The 9,764-nt window shown below is 38.3% G+C and overlaps 1 protein-coding gene across 1 annotated transcript; it reads right to left on the bottom strand.

Annotated features, from left to right (window-relative positions):
- Nucleotides 1–745: 745 nt before the first annotated feature.
- On the bottom strand, nt 746–9,464 carry LOC111330015 (polycomb group RING finger protein 5-A). The gene is made up of 9 exons (XM_022934795.2): nt 9,341–9,464; nt 8,289–8,400; nt 5,184–5,286; nt 4,454–4,509; nt 3,702–3,794; nt 3,255–3,378; nt 2,106–2,235; nt 1,906–1,986; nt 746–1,556 (listed from the first exon to the last, which is right to left on the bottom strand). Exons 1-9 carry the CDS (start codon nt 9,353–9,355, stop codon nt 1,506–1,508), a joined length of 765 nt encoding a protein of 254 aa, XP_022790530.1. The 5' UTR covers nt 9,356–9,464; the 3' UTR covers nt 746–1,505.
- Between the last annotated feature and the right edge of the window lie 300 nt (nt 9,465–9,764).

Genomic DNA, 9,764 nt, shown 5'->3' with positions numbered 1-9,764 from the left:
TTACCTTGCGTCAAGAAACCATACATTGAAAAGGATCAAACTCCCTCTTGAAAATCAAAGTAGAAGCCTTTTGGTGTTCACACAGCTGAGGGAATTGTGCTGAATCTTTTGGACGACGCGTCATCATGGCAAATCAGCTGAAATGAAGTGAAGGGTATAGGAAAGGTTTGCGTCAAGATGCTTTTCATGCGTTGGTCTTATGAACCAAACGTGACGAAACCAGGAGTTTACAAGACTGGCTGAAAGAGGGAGACAGGGATAAAGATGGGGGAACGGAAGTAAATTGTGCAGGAATGGAAAGTTAAGGATCAGAGAAAGATGTAGCGAAGGGGCCGTGACAGGGCCAAGTAATTAGAAAACTTGGAAGATCACAAGCCAAGAATAAAACTTTAAATATTTTTCACCTTCATGCATCCTTAGTTAGTATGTTTTCTATTTTTGCGGAGATATCAGTAGTTATAGTCCTTTAAAGGAGATTTAACAGTGTAAAAATGTCTCCAAGGTACGTTTTTACGTCGAGTATGGTAAACCAGTACTTTCCAACTCAGTGTTACTCCTTGAGTTGGTGTGCAGAGCGCCAGATTTGAACAGAATGGTACCTGTCGTCGGTAATTAAAGCAGTTGGTGCAGTGCTCTAGCCTTTCTTCCCATTTGCGTCAGGTTATTTCCAATCTCTGAATATTTTAGCCTTTGCAACACGCCAAAATATTACAGAGCTTACGCGAAGTGCTAATGACACTTAACATTCGAAAAAAATTTTTATTAAAATCTCCCATCAGTTATTTATCCTTTTAATAATAATAAAGTATTATCGTTTGTCTCACGATGTGGTCACCTATGATGTGAATCATAAGTGATTCACTATGCGATTCACATCACAAGTGACCACATCGTAAGACAAACGATAATACTTTATTTTTATTGAACTTACAACGATCGACACGCGCAGTCTTTTTTACAAAATATTTATCTTTTTGTGGAAGATTAATTTAGCGTGCTTTTACATGTTCTACTATTCAATTTAGTACAATCAGTGCACAATCTGCCACTAACTGATTCTAGCGTAAGGATTTTAATCCACCGGGATTTGGTTAATATCGCGAAAGATCTCAGTGGAGTTGTAAGTCTCAAAAGTGGCCATGTATCATTGTGTACGCGTTGATGGCGCAAACAGCGAACGAGGGTATATCAGGACATTTACGAAGTTTCCTTCTCCAATAGATCAACTCGTTTTCATCAAATAAGGTCCTCCTGATTCAAGAGATAAAACCTTATTCAAGTTCTTGGGAACTACTTATTTCATTTTACACTGTAGTCGATTGATATTTACAGTACTTTAAATCTTAATATATTAAGGTCATTTTAGTACACTCTGTTGAACTTTTTCGGCTTTTATGGTCTACTGCAGAGGTCATTTGCTCAACCAGCTTCGAGGTTTTGGACTTAACATCACTGTTGTTGTTGCTGTTGTTGTTGTCGGCTGAAACTGGAACCTGGTATCGCACTCAAAGAAAATCCATTCTTGGTCTGTATTGGAGAGTGAGGAGAGATCCCTCCTTAAAAAGAAAATGGAAATATTATAAGGACAATACTGAGAACTGCGTATGTCTTTCAGTTTGCCGTAAAACTTGCTTGCCCGCCAAACAGTAACGCTATTGATAACAACGCGTTTAGTATGTTCCATTCAGAATTCGTTTGGAAGAGTTTTCTGAGACCGTTACCTCGTTCTAAAGATAAAACGCCATCGATGGTTTGACAAATTTTTCAGTAAAATTCCGAATCTGGTGGTTCCTAAGTTACTCTTGCGACTTTAGCGATTCGTGGAAGTACTCTGTACTGGTTCCATGAAGTCATATGCATGTTAAAATCAGTTTTTCAACAGAACTGGAGAGCTCTAGAGTTCACCTTTATTCTCCATCTAGTCATGTATACAAACTCCAGGGTATGATCTTTGCCCATAATTTCTCCATTACACATCACTTCGACCTGGAATAACACAAGCAAAGGAATAAAGAGCCCTTTATGCCGGAATACGTGCATATAGCGTCTGTCTCTCGAAAGGAATTTTTTACATTTAGGTTAAACACAATTTTCCATTATCTTACTTGGTCAGCAGTTCTCAGATCAAGCTTCACTTTAAGGAATTTCTTGACCTGTGCTATTGTCAGTCTAGATGAACAGCGGATGTATTTTCGTACCAGCTCCCTTATCGGCTGCTCTTGAACTGAGTTGTCACTGAAACATTGATTTATCTTTCAGTTGTATTACCCTCCTATCTTGTGTGAACCAAGGGGATCAACAGTCATCCCTATAACAGTTGTTTTTATAACATAACCAAAGTAAAGCGCGCGCTCTGATTGGTCAATTTAGCGTCCCCCATTTGCCCATGGGTGTACGCTGCTGACGTGAGCAAATGCAAAGACTATTTTTCCGCGCGCACTTGTTTTCTCTGGTCACGTAAGATTTGTTAAATAAAAGGGAACTCTTTAGCTACAATGTATCAATGTTATGTTATAAAACAAATGGTAAACACCACACCGTACACTACTGAGTTATGGATGCACTTGGGAGGTTTGCTAAGCACTCAAGAAGCTAGAGTCGCTCTCGGCTATCGCCTCGAGCGACTCTTACGCTTCTTTCGTGCTTAGCAACCTCCCGCGTGCATCCATAACTCAATAGTGTACGCTGTGGTGTTTACCATTTGTTAATTGGTATCATAAAACTGGTTCAAATTTAACTCGTCTTTGACTTCTTAAAAGTTGATTGATTGTCACAGGAGCCATCTTACAGTAACTCTGGCATTGCTTTATTGTGAACTATAAGATGTCCGGAAACAATCTCGAAATCATTTTCTTCTTTATCTGGCCTAATTGAGGACGTGCCATGCACTGGACGGAGTATGGTTTCTAGGGCCTTCCGTCTCAAACAGGGTATGTCATTTGACTATAAAGCGTTCAACACTTTAAGTACATACCTATTCATCTCCATCTGCGGGAAAACAACTGATTCTGTAAAAATTGTTCGCTTGACCGACAAAATCGCAAAGCACGTCGCCATACGCGACCGAGGTCGTGAATAGGGTAGACAAGTGTTCGCATAGCCCCGTTTAAGATCGTTTAAGAGCCTCTCCAAAATCTGTTTTATAATTATTTCACTCCAAAATAGTACCCTCCTTCCATCATTTGGTGTTGTAAAATCACGGAAAACATTGGTCACGGCCGGGGAAGAGGATTCAGCAAAAACTTTGATCTTACCAGAGACGTTCCAGACAAACTCCAATCTGAGGATCGTCGCGATGGAAGTTCTCTCCGCTGTCGTATTCATCTCCTGAAAGTTTTACTCTTTTACTCGCAAGCTTGTAATCTGTTGAATCAAAAGCTGAGAAAAGTTTCGAACGGGTTAACGAAGTTAATCCTCTAAGCCGTACTTTATCAATTAAACATGTTATAAATGAGAATTTCAAGGGAAAAGGGTTATTCGTATTTGATTAGACAACGTTTGGCGTAAATTTTGAGGTAACGTGAATGAGGTGAAAAGTACTAATTGCTTATACAATGCGTACCCATCAAATAAATAAAGCTTTTCTGAAAACGAATAAACAATCGTTATTGGAATCCCTAATCAGGGTTGGTAGGCGTAACCGAAGTAAACTACGCTACGATTGAGATTCGAAATCACTAACAAATTGACAAAATGTTTACCATTCGTTCCATTTTCTTTGGGTTCTTCATTTATTTTCTTTCTCTCTTCGACACTTTGTTGCATGTAAAATTCTCGTTCTCTCTCTTCCTCGTCTGAAACCAATCATAATTTTTCATTTAATCGTACACTACTGTCTACCATTTTCTTTCGACCCTAATCTTACTGGAAGCTTAATATCAACGCTTGGATTTGGCACTAAACTAAAAAAAAGATCCTGAAGGCTTTGGGTGGTTATTTTTATATCGGGCCGGTAAACAGTCGGTGTACCGCTCTCTGAAGATATGATATCGAATTTGGGTTTATTGGTCTTTACCCAACTAAATTAGTATAACGTTCTCTTGAACTGTAAGCCATACAAAATTATAATAATAATACAACTCAACTCACTATCGAGGATTTTTAGAGACCGTTCCCAAAAACTTCTTAACGGATATTCCCCATAACATTAAGATATGAGTGACGATTGCAATGCCACGTCCATAATTTCAAAATTCAACTCTTTGGTCAACACGTGTGAAAATCATTCGACAGTATAGGGAGGGGGGGGGGGGGGGTTGGTTTTTGAGTGCTCTGAATCTGGCCGGTAAGAGCTTAGGAAAACTTTATCGAGCTACCTTGATAGAAAAATAATGAGTAGAAGCTACAAAATTCAACGATTAACTTCTCATCCTTAAACGTTGAAGTTGTTATTTTTGTTGTTGAATTTTTGTTCTCAATTAGTGTCATACTTAAAAAACATTACAGGGCTTACTAGCTTGCAACGCGGGAACAAGTTTGTAAACTACATCCTCCAGCGTCTGGTCCGACCTGTCAACAGAAAATACATACTGTAAGCGTTTATCTTTAACACTTATCGCTGTCAAGGGCTGGCTAGGCTAGCATACTTCATTTAAAAACTGGAAAACGCGAAATCGCCAGCCAATTGTACAGCCACGTTTTTATTTGTCTACGTAATTTTTGAGATGAGACTTATAGGTACACAAGTGGCAATGTTACATGTGCAGTGAGGACTGTAAATACTCCTCACTAAATCTTTACGTGTTACTGTACAAATGCTTTGATAAAATAGATATAAAAGCAAGAATGTTTGGTTGTATTGTCTAATTTGATGCAACAAAGATCACCTTCAAACCGGAAATTTGCGTGTTCGAACTTATCTCATGATACAACTTTACCTCAGTCTTGTGCCTTCACAAGAACAGAATTGTGCCACTCGAAATTTTACACTGTGGTCTCGGGTGTGAGGAACTTGATATTAACAACTTAAAGAGAGAATCATTATCACCTAAAACTGTAAACAGTCGCCAGTTTCACTCTTCTTTTTCAATACAGGGTTCATAACGATCGTTTGATCTTCGATATAGAATCTCTTCAGTCGAGTGTACATCATTATTTTAAGATCCTCTTTGACCAACTGCTATAACCTTTGCTTGGAAGAAGATCAGACTACTTAGTAGGACGCAATACATGACCTCAAATACCTGAGCATTTCAAATGGATTTGTTTCGTGGATGAGAATCGAGCAAGTGGGGCATTTATTGTCGTCCCTATCTTGTAAATATCTCACAATACATGATCTGCAGACTGTGGAATAAAAAAAAAAACCAATGAGATAAGTAAGCCTCTCTCATTATAATTAGAAACAATGGTCGGTAAACTTTAATAAACTTGAAACTTGAGATGTCGCAGAGCCATGTTGAGTCTTTGTGACCATCAGAGCCGAAACGACGCCGTTAGCAACTCTTGATCCTTCAAACCCCAACATCAGTATGCATATTCTTCAAACTGTCCTCTAAAAATTCCATAGGGTACTTAAAAGAGGAATTTGTTTAACAATCAAAAGCTTCTTGAGTTATTAATCATTTCCTTTATTCTCGTGACCTTTAATGTTTTACTCAGGGGTGTTATCGTAAGGAGAAGTTAGTTGTTAATCTCTCTTAGGGGTCAAAGGGTTAAGTGTTCATGCAAAAAGTTTGTCAGGATGTGAACCGCCTTTTTTACTGCAGTCAACGAGGTATTTCTTTGATCGCTTCAGTTGTTCTTTCTCCTATTGTTTACGCGTCTAAGTTTGGAGCTGAGCCGGAATCTTTTCTTTTTCAAGGTTTAAGCCTGAAAACGTCCTTAAAATGTTCTTGAAGTTACACGCTAATGTGACCTAAGAACTTTCTACGTTAGGTTCGACTTCAAAGTGGGATGTGCCTAAAAGGTTTTAGTGCATCATAATTAATGTTATATTAACATTTCCCAAAATATAGTGTAAGTAAACTGTATAGTCTCCTTCCTTTTCTACCTCAAAACAGCGGGAACTTAAACATAGTTCATTGACTCTAAACTAAGGCATGTTTCCAGGTCTTTAAAGAACAAAATTTTTGAAAGAGTTTTGGCAAATCTCAGCCTCGACGTTCTTTAAAAAGGGTTATCTGTTATTTACCTTTAATGGGCAAGATTGGTGTGAGGTGTTTATCATGTTTTCCCAATAGAGGTCATTACGCTGTGAGTTAGTATTATCTTCATAGCGATACTTGCAGTGAAGTATACGGAGTCACGTCTTAATTTTCCCGCCATAACCGTGGCTGGCTCGCGAACACGCATTACGCACACCCGTGATAAAATCGCCTGTGGTCACAAATACCTGACTGTTTTCTTCCAGTTTATCGCCACAATTAATTCAAATTCGCAAAAAAACTGGATTTCAATGTACGATAATCAGATCTCCTATGATTTCAAGCCAGAATCTAAATTCGTATGGCACTAATCCATTGAGGTAATCTACATTGTCTAGACCGATAGACACGAATGAGGAAGCCGATACTGAGCGCTTTATCCTAGCGCAAACAAAAACCACATTTTCATTAATTAACAACCGAAGCTTGATAACTAGGAGATGATTCTTGTTGTGGTGTAAGTGCATAGCTGAATTAAGCTAAATCCGTGACGCTCTTTTCTGTGTAAATACAGCCAAAACACCCTTCACTCTGTGCACGTAATTGCAAAGACTCACCAAGCAGGTGATAACCCCTAAGAAATTTTCCATGTAAATGATGTGTCACTGACTTCGAACGACTTGTTCAAAATTTTTAGGAGTACAACCCGTTTTACTTGGATTTATGCATAGCCCCTACAAATCATATCTCACCCAATTGTGCCTTTTCAGCAACAAAACAATCAATTGTGAAGTGTATGTCCTCCTCATATGTGACCGAGCAGAACTATTCGGCTTTTGAGGATGTTGAGCGCTCATATCACAAATGCAGGAACGATAAACAACGGTCAGGATCCCTTTTCTTGATTTTCACAACCGTTGAGCTGGTAACAATGTTAGTCACATGATTAGATTATGATAGTACTTAGGGAAAATTGTCTTTCTAACAGAAATTAACGAAAAAGAAGACTTTATTCAGATAAATACGTTGTTTCCTTGGATAAGCCAAATTAATATCGTATTTTTCCTAATTCTGCTGTTTCAAACTAATTTTCTCAAATACAAGCCGGACTAATCTCTTTTTCAAGCTTAAAGAAACGTCATTATTCTCAGAAACAAACAAACTTGATTGGGTAGCTGACTAAAAGATAATCACTGTCTTTGTTTCAGTAGAGCGTGTTTACAATAAGGTCATCGTACCTGCCATTCACTAACCTTTCAAGTATGCCACCGCTTATTTCGTCTATAATTTGCGTTATTTGCCAAATAATTTGAACTTGCTCTGTAGAGGCGTAAAACACGCACATTCAGATTTATCAAGGGGCAGTTATCGAGCAGCTTTCCTTTGGCAATCTGTTAATATTGTATATTCCCTCAGGGGTACTTTATTATCTCCTAGGACACAGAATGAATGACGAAACTTGAACAATTGCGGACTTTAGTAGCAGCTGTAGCTAAGGCAAAGCTTTTAATTCGCCGTTGTCGCGAATTGCTGCTTTATCAGATCGACCACGGTCGAAATGTACGAACCTCTCTCTACGAATGAAAGCCCTCGATGTTTACTTACTGGTCGTGTTATGAGTTTCGCAATTGTTATCATAATTTAGGCTTATCACTCCCTACTGTTGTATCTAATAAAATTATCTAAAAGCGTCAAAAGTGTGCCATCTTATGAATAATTATGACTTTGAAATGGAGAATCACTCGTAAATCACTAGCTTGGATTGGTTTTTAATGTCCGAACGAAAGCAAAGCTGAAATCCAGAATTCCAGTTTTCTACCTCCTTATGTTATCATTTAGGCGAAGCATGGCGAAGCGGGCAAAATGTGTCGTTCAGTGCCTTCAGAAGATCTTCTTAAAAGTTTTACCTCCATGAGTTAAACTAATAAAGAAATGAATAGTGTTTGATGGTCGTTCATAACAAACGCAGGCAGATGTTTTTTAATGCGCTTTGAAGGCGACAGTTTCACAACAAATGGAAATTGCCGCATTTCACTTTAGTTAAGAGAAGAGACACATTTAAGTTTGCGTTATCAAAACTCGATACCGGTTTTTGTTGATTATTTAACTCCCAGAAGCGATGGAAAGGGTTTATATTCTCTTTATCGCGACCAAATTGTTGCCGTTTGTAACAAAGCGTTTCGTTTATCCCGGGGTACCTACATGTGTGAAGACACTCCGTGATCGTCGTCGGCTTAATCAGATATCCACTGCAAAGTTTGCATGTGATGAACGAGTTCAGATCTTGAAGTTTGAGTTTCTTCTCCCTGTTTGACTAATAGAACATACAAATTATAGATATCATTGAACATCAAACAATATCCGTTAAAAGCACTTGCAATATCTTCGTTAAGCTCTAGTACTTTCTAAGTAAGAGTAGCGCGGGATAAGTTTCCGAGGTGAATTTTGAGATCTTGTTTTTTTTCAAACAGGTGTTTGTCGCATCGGAGGGACGGCTACCTGATGTTCTTCGATAAAATAAGTTGTTTTCTTTGACGGTAGCGCTCAATCAAAATGGAATTAAAACAATTTCTGCTGATGTTTGACAATTTCATTCTCAGTAATTAATTTTGGACGCAGGAATTCAAAGGCGCCATTTCTTGGTGAAGTTTTGCTTCATGTAGATCAGTTGTAACAGTGTCGTCAAATGCAAGGCATGCACCGTTGTTTTTCGTGAGTGATTAATGGAATCGAATCCCACGAGTAACTGATTATGATTAGCGGGGTATTATAAAGGTAATAATCTAAGTGACACTATACTCGTACCAAGTTGGTCAGTATTAAAATATTTACCATGCTTTGACGCGATATAACTGACTGGAATTTCATATATTTCCAATAGCACGTTTGGGAAAATTCGAGGAAAGTGTTTCCTGTGATATATTGTAATTATCCTTTCACTAGGAATATTGTAGGCAGGAAGGATGTGCCCCATTGTATTTAGCTGTATTTCCCTTTTCTTAAGAGCACGTCACAACTTTCACTTGTGTCAATTTAGTGTTTCAAATTACTGACTCATGTACGCAGGGAAATGGTAAATGCACGCTTGAAGCTGCCGCCATTACAAATGACCTTTTACCAATACATTACTCTTTTTACAAGCATCCCCGGCTCTGAAATCAGAAATAAACGGGCCTGGAATATGTTGTAAATAAAAAGGCATTATTTGATAACACGATTTAGAGGAAGAGAGAAAACGCTTGGATTTCATTTACCTGAAGAACGGCCATTTGAGTTTAGACAGACGTGCGGCCAGTCGGTCTTGTCAATTCTTCTGTATTCTGTGACAACACAGAAAATCTCTCTACGACGTCTATTCGTGTGGCCTGCGGTCGCGAATCATCAAAATTCCCGGATAGAAACAAAACAACCAATTGGATAAACGAGCAAACTTGTTTATTAACTCATCAGCTGGAAATATCTAAATAATCACCGGGCGGTGAAACTCCTGTGAATCAACTTAAAAACTCGACTGCAATCAATGCACTAACTTGTTAATTGCCAAATAAATGGTCACTTCAAGGTCTATTCTTTCAGTTGCTACGGAGCATGAAGTAATCAACTGTTCAAAACACGTCTGAGAAATTAAATTGTCCTATGATAAAATCTCACAAAGTTAAACTTTGTTTAGAAATTATC

The sequence above is a fragment of the Stylophora pistillata genome, chromosome 1, assembly GCF_964205215.1.
Source record: "Stylophora pistillata chromosome 1, jaStyPist1.2, whole genome shotgun sequence".
In the NCBI taxonomy this organism is placed as follows: domain Eukaryota; kingdom Metazoa; phylum Cnidaria; class Anthozoa; order Scleractinia; family Pocilloporidae; genus Stylophora; species Stylophora pistillata.
This window is presented reverse-complemented; position numbering and strand designations above follow the sequence as displayed.

What these genes read in the sequence shown, in the direction of transcription:
- LOC111330015 (XM_022934795.2), bottom strand. An exon ending in TGTTCCCGCGTTGCAAGCTA is followed by an intron (nt 3,795 to 4,453) that starts GTAAGCCCTGTA and finishes GATTGGTTTCAG; the next exon opens with ACGAGGAAGAGAGAGAACGA. An exon ending in ATCTGAGAACTGCTGACCAA is followed by an intron (nt 1,987 to 2,105) that starts GTAAGATAATGG and finishes GTGTTATTCCAG; the next exon opens with GTCGAAGTGATGTGTAATGG.